Here is a 15,534-nt window from a genome sequence, read left to right as displayed (position 1 = left end):
TCTTCTTATGGCGTTAGTCGAAAAGACCATTGACTGAAACAACTATAAACAACAATAATAGTTGATTGAGTAACGTCTATTAATACGGGCCTAAGATATTTGTCTCTTGAACTAACTAAAAATGGCTATGTAGTTAGTCTGTACGCCGTAGAAGTAGGTGCGAGAGGATTACCAGCAAAATCTCTCTATAACTTGCATAAAGACCTTGGCCATTTAGAAGTGCAGCTAGTTCTATATTAGAACGAGTATCCAAAGCTGCTCTAATAGGATCTTACCAAATTTGGCTAGGCAGGGAGAACAGTACGAGCAGAGAACGGGGAGTGTTGATCGATCGTCAAGGAATTCCTTAACCCTACATCCTGTAGTCACAAGTTCAGGACTCTGCTCGGAGTTTTTCTCTCTCGCACGGTGAATCTATGGAATGCTAATATATTCGTCTCTATTATTCAGGGGTGTGGCGGTCCACACGTTCCACGGCAACTTCTTCGTGCGCTCCACGGACCTGTTGTCTCTGCCCAACGTGTCGCCTGACGCCGGCTTCGCCATGCAACTGACCATAGAGGAGTCCCTGGCGGACTTGCAGCAGGTGTGCTTCCAGGCGGCGCTACTTTACACAAGCAGTAAAGGTAAAGTCGTCGTTATCTATACTAATATTATAAAGCTGAAGAATTTCTATGTTTGAACGCGCTAATCTCAGGTTAGGTAGCCCATTTATTGAGGAAGACTGATAACCAGGCAACCCCTTAGTTGCAGTGTGCGTGAGGCAACCTTTACTTTTTCAATTCTAAATATATGTTTTATGAGGGAAGGAGATTAAATAAATAAATAATAAACAGTAATCATTTAATACTGTCTGCAATTGAACTAGGCAGCCTATGTTCTATCATATAGATCGTATCCCAAATATATAAAAGATGAGGGTATATACTCCTTATGCCATATCTCGTACTAAAAGTGTTATATTTTCAGGCGAAAGAAGGATACGAGTCCACACATTAGCGCTGCCCACTGCCAACACCCTACCCGACGTCCTACACTCTGCCGACCAGCAGTGCATCATTGGATTGCTTAGTAAAATGGGTAATTTTTATTATTTTTTTTGTAAGCTAGTAACTAGTAAGGATAGACATCTTCCCTTAGACCATTAAAAAGAAAGAACCTACCTCGTAAACCGTTACCCCAGATCAAGAATGATCTAACGCGTTTATAAAAACTGTTGCTATAGAATCGATGTTTCATAGTTGTAATCGTTTTCGTGTAAAGAGCTCCCTAAAATGCCGGTTTGTGTAGTTGAATGGCATCTTCCAATTTAGGCCACATCTAAACTTAGCTTTATGTGAGATTGTGGTCAAGCAAGCTTAGCTGAGCTTAGACCTTGATCATACTTTGTACAAGCAATTTTGAACCTTATGGTCTTAGTGATAGGGTTCATTGTAATTTTACATATAATTTTATATATTACAGCTGTGGACCGTTGTGCGACGGCGTCAATGTCGGAAGCCAAAGAGGCGCTCATCAACGCAGCGGTGGACGTGCTGTCCGCGCACCGCCTGGCGCAGAACTTGCCCGCCGGCGCCGTCAGCGCTGCGCTGCACGCGCCCATGTCGCTCCGGCTGCTGCCTCTCTACATACTGGCTCTGTTGAAGCGGGTGAGTTCTAATGCTTACTTACTGTACAATCGATTATTAGACGCGGTGTATTATAACTTGTTTTAGCGATGTGCCGATAGATGGCGCTGTTAGTATTTTATATCGCGATATTGAATGGTTGTTACAGAGGGTATATACTGTGGAGTTTTTTGACGGAACCGGTCGATCCGAAAAAAGATGATGTCATGCGTCGTTCCATCGCTCTAGGGTTGCCAACTTTTTTTTACAAGAAATAAAGTATATTCTGGTCTATGAAGATTATTAAACAGTATTTTAGAAAAGCGAACATTTTCTTTTGAAAAATGCAAGCATTCCATCAGTATTTTCCTATGACGTTGTCACGTTTAACTATCGACTATCGTCAGTAAACCGACTTTACAGACAACCGATTTTTTTACAATAAATAAGATACGCATTGGAGCGGTCTCCTGTCTTGGTTGTTTTGTTGCTTCGGTGTGAATCCCGCACACAAAGATCATCCATCCTTTAACGTGTAGATAATATTACATGTGCTTCAACAGAAAGCTCTGCGCACGGGCACGTCGACGCGGCTGGACGAGCGCGTGGCGGACATGTGCTTCATGAAGAGTGCGCCGCTGTGTGCCGTGCTGCGCGCCGTGTACCCCGACCTGTACCCGCTGCACACGCTGAGGGAGCACCACAGAGACGAGCTAGACGCGCCCGACCCGCCGCGCCTGCAGCTCACGGCCGAACGGTGAGTGTACCCCGACCTGTACCCGCTGCACACGCTGAGGGAGCACCACAGGGACGAGCTAGACGCGCCCGACCCGCCGCGCCTGCAGCTCACGGCCGAACGGTGAGTGTACCCCGACCTGTACCCGCTGCACACGCTGAGGGAGCACCACAGGGACGAGCTGGACGCGCCCGACCCGCCGCGCCTGCAGCTCACAGCCGAACGGTGAGTGTACCCCGACCTGTACCCGCTGCACACGCTGAGGGAGCACCACAGGGACGAGCTGGACGCGCCCGACCCGCCGCGCCTGCAGCTCACAGCCGAACGGTGAGTGTACCCCGACCTGTACCCGCTGCACACGCTGAGGGAGCACCACAGACTAGACGCGCCCGACCCGCCGCGCCTGCAGCTCACGGCCGAGCGGTGAGTAAACCCACTTGCGCCTTTATTAACCTACTTCAAAAAAGGAGGAGGTTCTCAATTCAATTCTATGTTTACTTTTCTGACTGTGAACTAACTGAATCCAAAGGCAGAAGCAAAAGAAGAAATGGGTGGAATGACTCTAAGAGCTTCTTCGCTTGCGCTGTGTGACCATATTTTTCTGACTGTGTAAATGCCTCAGGCTGCTTAGTATGACCTCAATGACGTCACCGGGGGTTTCGGGCGAGCGCAGAAGCATCGCCTGATGGAATCCAAAAGCAGAAGGAGAAGGTGAAATGGGTGGAATGACTCTATGAGGTTCTACGCTTGCACCGTGTAACCATACCCTTTAGAACGTAACACAATGCTGCTAAATCGCCTAACACTCCTTCCGACACGCTCTGACGCAAATATCTCTAATCTTGATGTAAGAAAGAAAGAAAATAAATTTATTCAAATCTAAAAGTTACAGACAGTCAGTACCCTATCCTTATGACAGCATGTCTGTCTGTAACCCTTAAAAAGAAAGGGTGTCCAGCTCAGCACATGCCGTGCACTACTTACAAGTATAATACACGGCGCTGATTTTCAGCTGAGACCCGTGTGACGTCACAGCTTATAATTGTACAAATAAATTGAAATTAACTAAATTAAATTAAAATAAGCAGCAAATATGTGTTACATTTTAAAAATATATAATTACTAATTAAACTACAGATATAATGTGATACTTGTATGTAATGAAAAACGACAATGCAATGCATATATTTACTACATTTATACATTTACTAGCGGACCCGGTCAAGCTTCGTTTTGACATAAATGCACTTATTCTCTATCCCTACTCTACCCTTCTATACCTCTACCCCTACCCTACCCCTACCCTACCCCTACCCTACCCCTACCCTACCCCTACCCTACCCCTACCCTACCCCTACCCTACCCCTACCCTACCCTACCCCTACCCTACCCCTACCCTACCCCTACCCTACCCCTACCCTACCCCTACCCTACCCCTACCCTACCCCTACCCTACCCCTACCCTACCCCTACCCTACCCCTACCCTACCCCTACCCTACCCCTACCCCTACCCTACCCCTACCCTACCCCTACCCTACCCCTACCCTACCCCTACCCTAAAACCTACCCTACCCCTACCCTACCCCTACCCTACCCCTAACCTACCCCTACCCTACCCTACCCTACCCTACCCTACCCTACCCTACCCCTACCCCTACCCCTACCCTAACCCTACCCTACCCCTACCGCTTGACGCTTAAACGTTTGTATGGGAAATAGAAAAGGGTTGTTTTTAGGGTTTTCCCGAAAATTATTTGATTTTTTCTCATCTTTTAAACCTTTCCTATACCTCCACGAACATTTCAAGACCAAGATAAGATAAATCCGTTCAGCCGTTCTCGAGTTTTAGCGAGACTAACGAACAGCAATTCATTTTTATATAATATATAGATAACTAGATAATATTATGAAGTGTATGTATTTATTAATGCATAAAATATATATATATAGTATATGTACATCTGAATGGTTACGTAACTCGTTTCCAGAATCAACATGACGGGAGCGTACCTGCTGGACGACGGCGAGAGCATGATCATGTACGTGTGCCACGGGGTCAGCCCCGCCTTCCTGTCGGAGACGTTCGGCGTTGCGTCCTTCAGCCAGCTGCCGGACGAGGCGCGCTCGCTGCCGCACGTGGAGACGGAGGGCAACGAGATGGTGCACGCGTTCATTGACAAGCTGAACGAGGACAGACCCCACCCGGCCAGCTTGCTGATACTGAGGTGAGTACACACACCACATAGGCTAGTTGACACTTTATTTTTTAATAGGGATGATGAATTTTTAAATTGTATATAAATTAAGAGTACGCTAATAGTAAAGCAATTTTGTAAAAGTAACAGGGTATCTGCGATCATTACTTTCGGAGCTACAAAGATTTAAAGGACCAGATTTGCGGCGCTGCCGCGGATCCCTGAAAAACGCCCCATACAAAATGGTACGCACTTATGACGTCGTAGGCAATTAATGATCGTTAGATTTGTATGGGCGTTTAAACAAAACTAATATCTTTGTTATTTGTGCGTTTATGTTTATAGTTCATTTATTAAAAAATGTCACATTAAATGTAAGAAAGCTAAAACTGTATGAATTTTCATCTAATTACGATAAAATATTTTTAGTAGATTTTGAAATTTTATAATCTTATTTATTTTGCAAATATCCAGTCAATCTTTGCTTTATAAGTATAAACTAGTTAACATTGACCTTATTTACCCGAATGTATCATAAAAATCAATATATTCAAGCCTAGTCATCATCACCATTGGTCTTAAATAGTTCATCATCGTTCTACTAGACTAAAAATATTTTTTTCATATTTTTTTGAGATGTGATTACATGAAAATTTTAGTTTTTAAATATGTTTCTGGCAATAAGAGCCAAAACGCCTGTCGTCCATGACAGTCTATATTTCAACTGTTTCATGATTTCATTACAATAAATTCCATCTCCACAAATGGAGCGTTTAACAAAAATAATAATTATTAATATTGTTTATATTAAATTTGATATGAGGCAATCACCCTATTAGCGTGATGTAAACGTCTAAGTGGCGCCATCTAGTTTATGTATAGGTCAACTTTACAGTGGATGTCAATGAGCCTATATGGTTTTAGATAACGAGCTTCTGGTTCGAATCTTTCGTTGGGTTATGAAATGCTAAGGTTTTTTTTTCTAAGAAATTTTCTACTAAATTTTTCAGCCCGAGTCGGGAAGTTGGTGTTGTTATAGTCCCGTGTCTCGGGGAGCCGGTTACGGTCCCGGTCATTATGATTGAAATCTTTGGTCATGATGAAATAAATATAACTTACCAGCAGGTGATATTGTAATATCACCTACTGGTAAGTGATGATGCAATCTAAGATGGAAGCGGGCTAACATGTTAAGAGGAGGATAAATAATTTACATCCACATCCCATTCATAAAAAGGGTCTGGCTTTGTAGTGGGCCGTTGAATAGCAATGCTAGATAATGATGAAGTGATGCTTGCAATTCTAATTGCCAATATACATATTGTTACGAACTAGGGTTCGAGGATTTGGAAATAAACACCTGGTGACTCGTGTAAGACTTAATATTCCACTCCTCAATCCAAGGTACCAATACACTCTTCCAAACATAGGCAATGCGTTGTCCCAAATTATAGTTCAATTCTGTTCACTTGTATCGCTGGTAACACTCCACTTCGTTTCGAAGTAAAATGCCCTGAACAGTCCGACGCGTATTTATACCAGTTACAACGATTTTTAGACTATTCTCGGAATGCTTACAAACACGCGTACGCCGACGACGTTCTACGAAATTCGGCATTAACAAGTTTATAAGTCTTTCTTATCTCAAATGATAAACAACCCAACATGGGCGAGCGATTTTGAACCCTATGTCTCTAGTAATAGGGTTCTCTGTAACTGTATATTTTTACCAACAGGGACAACTCGGCGTCGCGGCAGCTATTCACGGAGCGACTGATCGAGGACCGCGTGGAGTCCGCGCTGTCGTACTACGAGTTCCTGCAGCACGTCAAGACTCAGGTCAAATGAGGGCGGAGCGCGTCACGCGCGACTCTGCGGCACGGACTGTGACACTGCCCTAACTTGTTAAGGTCATATGCCTTTTAGATTTCGGTTACGCTCCGTGCTTGATACTATATCCTGTTATTTATCTTTTATTTATTATGTAATACTTCGCCGGTGTTACCCGTTTTTTCGGGACAAAGAGTAGCCTATGTGTTAATCCAGGGTATTATATATACTCAGAGGCACAATTATCCGCCCACTTTTATATGACGCGAGTATATTAAGGTGGGCGGATAATTGTGCCTCTGAGTAAATTTTCATTTTAAATTTCATCCAAATCGGTATATTAGTTGCGACGTTAAAGAATAACCAAACATGCATACAAACTTTCGCGTTTATAATATTAGTAGTTAACCTACTAATATTATAAACGCGCCCTCGGGTACAGTGTGTGTGTGTGTTTTTTTAATTCTCTGTATTGTAAGAACATTCTACAAAGTATTAGAAAACATAAAAAAAACAAATGAATAAGGTTAAAGTCCAGCCGCTCAGAGATTGCGTTTGTGACTGGTTGTGATTGAATAGGCGATGTATTATGAGAGAGAGACACGAAAAAACGAGGCAGTTGTAATTGAATATGTCCCATTCGCACAACCTGTCATAAACGCAATCTCTGAGCGACCAGACTTTAAATAGTTTGTTAATGGTTCCTTAGTTACACGACCAAGGAAAATAGGGATTAATTTTTTTTATATTATTTTGTAAACGAACAATACTCGTATACTTCAGTGAGTTGGAGCTTAGGCCCACCAAGCTGCTACAATGCGGGTTGGTTACTGATATTGATAAACGTATCTGTAAACAGCCTTATATCTTTTTCAATACTGTGGAAAATCCACGTTAGTATAAGAATTAAAATTTTATATGAGTTTCGCTATTGAATAGAAATAGGCGTTACTTTAAGAAAGTTCATTATGTCAAATGAAATAAAATGTGATACCAATAAACCACTTAAAAGCAATAAATTAATAAAGAAATATAAACATGACTAAAACAATTATTATTGACAAACCATGGCCGACTAGTCTGTAGCCCATACTTTTATTTATTTATTAGCCGTGTCTATATTTCATTATTATATATAACATTCTAAAATAGTTATATAGCTTAAATAATAAAAATAATAATAATATAAGGCGATAGTATAAGGTACGGAGTTTATTATGAGATAAAATAGAACACAGTTGTGTAGATAGAAAGACTCGAATGAAATAATGTATCTTGTATTTAGATATACGTTTCAGAATTAAATTGTACAGATGAAAATGCCTTGTATTCATTGATATAAAAAATCAATTCAACGTAATTCCAGTGTAAAATGAACCTAATCCACTTTGCTATAAGGCTCAAGTTTGTCTATACATCGAGAGTCCATGTTTGTGAAATTAGAATCAATAGTACTGAATATTGAACGTTTAATGCAGAGCTTTAAGGTCTATATTACAATACCAATATAATGCTAGAATACTTGGAATCGATTGTTCAGTAAAGGCGTTTGTGCAAATCGGTATTATTCAATATTCAACTTTAAAAGCAGAGTATTAGGTCTACTTTACCGTGATGTTAGTGTTAGAAAGCATAGAATCGAATGTATAGTAAAAGTGTTAGTGCGATGGGGTATTACTGAATATTAGACTTTAAATGCAGCGGTATTAGATCTATTTTACCATAACAATTTAGAAAGCTTGGAATCGATTGTTCAGTAAAAGCGTTCGTACAATTTGTTATTACTGAATATTGAATTTTAATGGCAGTGATATTAGGTATATTTTACCATAACATTTATAGAGTTTGAAAACTTGGAATCGATTGTTTAGTAAAGAAATTTGTGCAAAGTGGTACTATTGAACATTCAGCTTTAAGTGCTTGTGTATTAGGTATATTTTACCATGACGTTAGTGTTGAACAAGAATCGATTATTCAAAATGGCGTTTGTGCACATCAGTACTATTCAATATTCAACTTTGAATCTGTGTTATTAGGTCTATTGTACCATGACGTTGTAGTGCTTGGAAACGACTGTCTAGACTTTTGTGCAAATCGGTTGCATTGAATAAAAAACGTTAAGAGCAGTGGCATTAGGTGTATTTTACAATGGCATAGAATTTCCAGAAAGAGTATTTACAAGCCGCACGGTGAAGCCGGTGAAACCCATATACAATGCACACTTTCCGCGCGCGTCCCCTTGATGACGCATAATGTTGTCTTGTATTTCAAGATATGCGTAATTTATACAACAATTGCGTAAATTAATATCAAAATAGACGAATAATCAATATTTACCTATAAAAAATACTCCATTTTATTTCTTTAGTTTTGTGACCAGTTTTCAAAATAATTAAAACGCTATTTTTCAAGTAATGTTGGAAATCATTGATGCGATCCTTTATTTACTGACTTGAGAAAAGAGAGAGAGAAAGAAACTCGTTTTTGAATTCGTATTTGGAATGACTGCATCACTGCCGTGTTTTGTGCCTATTATTCTTTAATCTGTTTCAATCTCAGACCAATTATAGAAGGACCTGTATCCCACTCATAGTCACGAACAAAATTATCTGTCATTTTCTGAAGAAAACGAGCTTAGATTTGGTATAAATCTTATACTAAACTAGAAGTTTTTTCCCGTTTTTTACACAATTCAATTACACAAAAATATATTTTTACGGAGCTCTTTAACCGACGAACACGATAACAACTATTTAACATCGACACTATAGAGACAGTTTCTATAATCACATTAGATCGTTGATCATATACTTTGACAGAAAAGTAACGTCTAGCGAGGCAGGTCCTATACAATAATTGGTCTGAGGTTTCAATATAAAATTGAAACTCACTAGAAGCACATGAAGTCTAATCGACTGATACTACTATTACGTGTTTCGAGTATCACTGCGTGTTTAAATTGGAACCTGTGGTTATATGCTAGTACATCGAAGATTCTAAAGCTTTATTATACTGATAAATAAGAACTTTTATGATAGTATAAAAGTGTACGTAAATTATAGTAGATGTACCTACTATATGTACTACAATAATTCATGTATTAAGGTCTTTATGACAATCGGACAAAATACGAATTGTGATGTGATGATGCAACAGTTAGAAAGGCAATTTATTATTTGCTGCTCTGTACTTGCCTATGCTGTACCATAGAGTAACCATGGAACGCAACTATAGAGTAAGGACCATGCTGGCTTTGGGAGGTAGCAAACAACGATAATCCCCTATCTTCTAAGTATTAAACGTAAAAAGGAACTAACTAAGGCTGGACTGAAAAACTTGCACCTTTAATAAAATCGCAAAGGACTACTTAGGCCATTCTCTAAATCCAATATTGTACAAAACCTATTGCAAAGACTAATATCTCAATGTACTGAATGGGTTCGAGTTTAGTTCATGGAACCCTGTCATTTTGACTGGAACCCTTTTGTAGGTGCCATTCGTGCCTTTTTGTATGGAGCGTTTTTTTTTATCCGTGGCAGCGCCGCAAAATTGGCCCTTTAATCCCAATATCTCCGAAAATCCCTATAGCTCCGAAAGTAATGATCGCAGATATCTTGTTACTTCTACAAAATTATTTTACTATAAACCCTCATTCGCACGAGAGTTTTTTAACGTATGTTAAAAAAACGTTCAGCTACAACAAATGCATTCCCAAGTAAACAAGACGCAGTTTTTAACACACGACTCTCTTTTTTTTTTGTCGAGCTGTGTTGCATTTTCAATTTTGGCCGTTGGAAATAGACCTTCATTTAACTTCATGCTATATTTAAACGCTTTTTTAACGTCCGGTAAAAAAGCTCTCGTGTGAATGAGGGCTTTATTACATTAATTTACAATTTAAAAAACTGTCGTCATCCCTATTGGCTACCGTACTGACCTACGGTAAAAGCGTGGACTGAAAAACTTTCAACTTTCATAAAATAAGGCAAGTCTCGCTATCGCAGGTAAAAAACTAATGGTTCGTCATATTTGATTTTTTATATCAATACTTATTTGTAGTATGAGGGTGTTTATAAACGGGCTATACAAATCGTATCTTGCGCCATATATGCTGAGAACTGATCACCAATATGTAAAATAACTATGCATGTATAGTATACGCCAAACATCTAGTCTGCTTTGAAGCTGCAACTCGTCAAACTGTCAAGTAGCTTGCGGACTAGAAGTTTGGCGTTAGTTAGGATTCTTTAAGTGGTACTAAAGTCTGATCAGATTGACCTCTTAAAAACCAAGTATATATTAGATTTTAGTTGATTTGAGAATTTAGTTTGCTATTCCTATTCCTTTTTAGTCGTATCTGAAAGGCGTCGCATAAATTAGTCTGTTTTTTGCAAATAGTATCAAGATACATTTATTATTGATTGTTATTTATTGCAAAGAAATCATTACATAAATGAAGAAAATTTGATTTATTTGATAACTTGTGCCAAACCGTAGCTGTTATTGATTCAGGACAAACATATGGTGATGCAATCAAGTGGTATTTAAGCAAGAAGTTGCAATATTATTGCATCTAGAAATTGCTGTAGAACTAGCCCGTTTGTAAATGCTTTTGTAAACATTTATGTTTTTATAAATTGTTTTAAACAGGCGGGTACACAGAGCTTGAGTGTCTATGAATAAGCCGTAAAGCAGACATTGAAAATATTAAACACGTCATTAGATGGTTGGAACACGGATAGAGGATGAGAGAAAGGAGATTAACTAAAGGGAATTATTAAGTCGACGGTAAATGGAAATGTGGGAAAGCCAAGACGGACATTCCTGGACTGGATTTTAGGCGGTAAAACCAAAAATTGTTCGTAGGTACTCGACTAAAATACTAAAGTAGTCCGAACTAGGCATTAGAGACTATATTAGGACAGTAATATGTAACCATGTGTACACACTGGGTTAAAACAATTTATACTTATAATATACGATTGCAAGACTGCAAATATATTTTGGGCATATTTTTATTGGTCGATATTTCATGCTAATCGATAATACCATACAATACACAATGTTGGGAATTATCGATCAATGAAAATACTTCCTAAGTAAATTAAACATAATATTTGTATGCAATAGGATAGGTTATAAAGGCCCATATGCATTATCTTGCATAGCAGACCACATTTAGATCGTAAAATGAGGGTGTACAAGTCCACGTTATACGTGTACGAGTTACAGACATTTAATGAAAGATGAAAGAAATGTTCGATACTTCCTTTCGAAGTAAGAAGTAATTAATTATTTGTTTAATGTAAAACGTGCGAATTTCTTATTTTATTATGCCTGTAAATATTCTTTTAAAATTTAGGTGCCTACATAAACTTTTATTCAAGGCATTTACAAAGTATAGCTGTTCTGGATTGTTATGCAAGATATTGAGTATGCTCCTTTATGATGCCACAGCGTAGTTGTGCTACGGGTAATTTCATGAACAATACTTGGTATATAGATACAGACCTTAATAGGCTAGGTGAAAATTATGAAAGTAACAATAAAACTGGTTCAATTGTTATTTCATTTATTTTTTCATTCACCAATACCTTCTTTTAAACCAAATTATTGATACTGATTTCAAAATGTACATTTGACTTTTTGTTAAGGCTGCAGAACCAGTAGGTAAAGTTCGTGGCTGTTTGCCTTCCCATATACATGCTGACAAAGGCAAAGGCAAAGGATATTAAGCAAAGTTTGATGTTTAGAATCCTAAGAAAGCTAGCTGTTGACTGTCATAAATAAAAATATATATGAGAAGAAATCTAGCTATAAGAAATTTTGCCGCAAACGTTTGCTTTTTTTATAAAGCTGCATTGGGCAAATGACTTTCATAAATATATAGAAATGAAAACTGGCTGTCAGAAATACTGCGGATCCATTAGGCAATCCGTTTGCCTAATGGGTCCACTTGATCAATACGATTAATGTAGCCAAACATCGAGTCTGCTCTGAACACGAGGCGCATATATGGGCAGTATACAACATCATATCCCGACGGGTGTTAACTTAGCAGTTCTGCATGTTGCAACTTCATAGCGGACTTGAAGTTTGACGCTTACTATACCAGTGATAACAGCGCTTGGCTATAACATGCGTTTGGATATAACGGTATAGTTTCTTCGACATCGTTTATAGACTGCGCCTTTGTTTAATCATATTTTTTTACAACTAAATTATATTCCCGCTTTAATAATTATTTTTGTATAGAATCTTTTTTTTTTTTTTAAATATTGCTTTAGCAAATTGTAGGGCATGTCTGTAAAAGTTAATAATATAATTAATATTAATGAATAAATGATGCAATAAGACTTTTTTATTGTATTACGGTATTAGGTGTATTTAAATTACTGTTAGTTTTAAATTTTATTTATGCCTATCGATATTCGATTGTAAATTGAATACTATTATAAATTCCAAATCAATTTGTTTGGAAAGTTGAAGAAATAAGTGAATTTAATTTAATGTATTATGCTATGATTTATGAAGGTAGGTATTTATAGGTAGGAGAAGGGAGTTTCTAAAAATACAATAATATATTCACAGGCATTTGCGTTTTAGCTTAACAGTGCAGATATGAAAATTGTATGGTCCTAGTTTCATATCTCATTATTGAACTATTTATTATAATGTATATGTTATTTGCTTGGTAGGTCAGGAGGCTTAAGATGATGATAATATACTCAGAGGCACAATTATCCGCCCACTTTAATATGACGCGATTATATTAAAGTGGTTGGATAATATTGTGCATCTGAGTATATAAATAAATTTCTTTTACGTTACGAGGGAATTAAAGACGACATGTAAGGAAGTCAAATTTATTTCATAATTTTAAAGAATATTATCCATATTTCACACGCCTATTTCAAAGTTTCACATTTATCGAAAAAGCGTAGGTTCTACCAATCATAAATACATGTTGATGATATCGTGTCATCTTCAACAAAATATACTCAGATGCGCATTTATCCGCCCACTTTAATATACTCGCGTCATATTATTGTGCCTCTGAGTATATATAATAATTATATACTCTGATACTCTGTGGAATGGCAAAAAGTCTGTGAATATGTTTGTGGTAGTATTAAAGTTGACAAATTGGTTTGGAACAAGGTACGTTTAACAAGGCGGGGTGATATAATGTAAACAAACTGACAATACCGTCGGTCTAGATGTAATATCTCGTAACTAACAATTATGTAAGTGACCACCACGTACCACGTAAGTGCATTATCTTAGAGAACACGGTACTCCAGTAATTTACTCTTAAAAAATTTCGTACAATTTCTTAATCAATTATTTCAAACATTTAATGATTTCTCTTTAACTGTAGGTACAGAACTAACTAACAACATTCCACATAAATATCATGCACATTCAATTCATACTCTTATGTACAAAGAATCTTATCATCATGATATAACTTTAAGTGAATTCGATCCATGTAGTCCTAATGAAGTAAAAAACATTATCAACAACTTAGACACCAATACAAGTGCGGGTATCGATGGAATCACCTCAAAATCACCTTGAAATGCCTTAAAAATGTAATTGCCTCAAGTCTCGCAAATTGTATTAACAAGTGTCTCACAGACGGGGTTTTTCCTGATAGCTTGGAAATTGCAAAAGTCACTCCAATCCATAAGGCTGGGTCAAAATCCGATCCCAGCAATTACAGACCCATATCAGTATTGCCCGTAGTCTCTAAAGTTTTTGAAAGAGTTATATATAACAGATTAAATAAATATTTAAATGAAAAAAACTTTTTGATTGAACAGCAATATGGGTTTAGGCCAAAATCCAATACAATATGTGCAGCAATTGACGTAGTTACAAAAGTAAAAACTAATATAGATAGAAATCATGTGTGTTAGGAGTTTTTATAGACCTAAAAAAAGCATTCGATACTGTAAGCCACCCAAAGCTCTTACAAAAACTAGCTAATATCGTTGTTCTTGGGACTGCACTAACCGTTTTTGCCTCTTATTTCAATAATCGTAAACAAATAGTACAAATATCTAAAAATAATTCCTAATGCGTAACTATCGCATGTTTTTCGTGTATATTGTGCATGCACTTCCAACTTTTCAGTTGATGTGCATTTTAAGAAATTAAATATCAAACGGTGAAGGAAAAACATCGTGAGGAAACCTGTATACCAGAGGCTATTACTATTGGCCTAAACCCTCGCGTTTTGAGAGGAGACTCGAGCTCAGCAGTGAGCCGTATATGGGTTGATAATGATGATATTGTGGCAAGGGCTCGCTTTCGTTACGTAGGTACGCGCGAAATTTGTTCCGGTAGGAAAATAACAAGCGTTTGCGTCATTTAATGTATTTTATATCGATTTCATGCATTCGGTTTTCCGAATATGGAAAACGGATTCGGAAAACGAATACGGAAAACGAGTGTATGCGGCCGGCCTAAGGACAGAGTGGCAGTTTGATACTGTGACGGTCGCGTAACGTAAACGCGAATTTCTAAGGAATTGAAACAGCGCCATCTAGTGGCGCTACTGCACAACAGTTTCAATTCCATATAAATTCGCGTTTACGTCAACGCGATAGTAACCGTATGAAAACATTGAAAACTCCCACTAGGTACACAGATAGCTGTACCAGTAACTCGCTTTAGTATGTAACTTAGTAACGGTCACGTTGTTTACATGTGTCTTGCCTCGTTTAACGTACTATATACATAAATAGTTGGATGGTTTTATCAGAGATGGCTCTTTATTTATACCCGGGAACATATAAACTGTAATGATGTAAAGTTAGTTGACTCTTTATAACACAAAAGAGACGGCACTTATGAGAGAGATGAAATATAAAACCAATGTTATTAATATGGCAGTTTTATTTAATACTGGCTGACGTTTTATAACTTTACCCATTAACTAGGTTATTAACATTTTTATGTTTGGAGCCAAAGATTTTATGCTATAGGACATGTCAAAAGTGTGTCGAAGCTGAGGCGAATAAAAGTGGCTAATTGTCTTAATTTCATTTAGTCGCATAGTAAACAATGAAAGTAATTAATAATACCTAAACATTGTCTACAATGTCGAGTTGCGTGTTCAGGAAGTGTAAAAACTATATACAGGATGCTCGAAAATAT

The 15,534-nt window shown here is 37.8% G+C and overlaps 1 protein-coding gene across 1 annotated transcript in view; it reads left to right on the top strand.

Annotated features, from left to right (window-relative positions):
* LOC112045194 (protein transport protein Sec24A) overlaps positions 1-15,334 on the top strand; it is a 32,182-nt gene extending 16,848 nt beyond the window's left edge. Inside the window, exons 11-16 of the mRNA XM_024081289.2 lie at positions 451-626; positions 970-1,080; positions 1,465-1,649; positions 2,171-2,364; positions 4,333-4,569; positions 6,276-15,334. Of these exons, the coding sequence (XP_023937057.2) occupies positions 451-626; positions 970-1,080; positions 1,465-1,649; positions 2,171-2,364; positions 4,333-4,569; positions 6,276-6,387 (1,015 nt within the window). The 3' untranslated portion in view covers positions 6,388-15,334. The remainder of the gene's footprint in view (positions 1-450; positions 627-969; positions 1,081-1,464; positions 1,650-2,170; positions 2,365-4,332; positions 4,570-6,275) is intronic.
* Positions 15,335-15,534: the final 200 nt, after the last annotated feature.

Source organism: Bicyclus anynana, chromosome 7, assembly GCF_947172395.1.
Source record: "Bicyclus anynana chromosome 7, ilBicAnyn1.1, whole genome shotgun sequence".
Lineage (NCBI taxonomy): Eukaryota > Metazoa > Arthropoda > Insecta > Lepidoptera > Nymphalidae > Bicyclus > Bicyclus anynana.
This window is presented reverse-complemented; position numbering and strand designations above follow the sequence as displayed.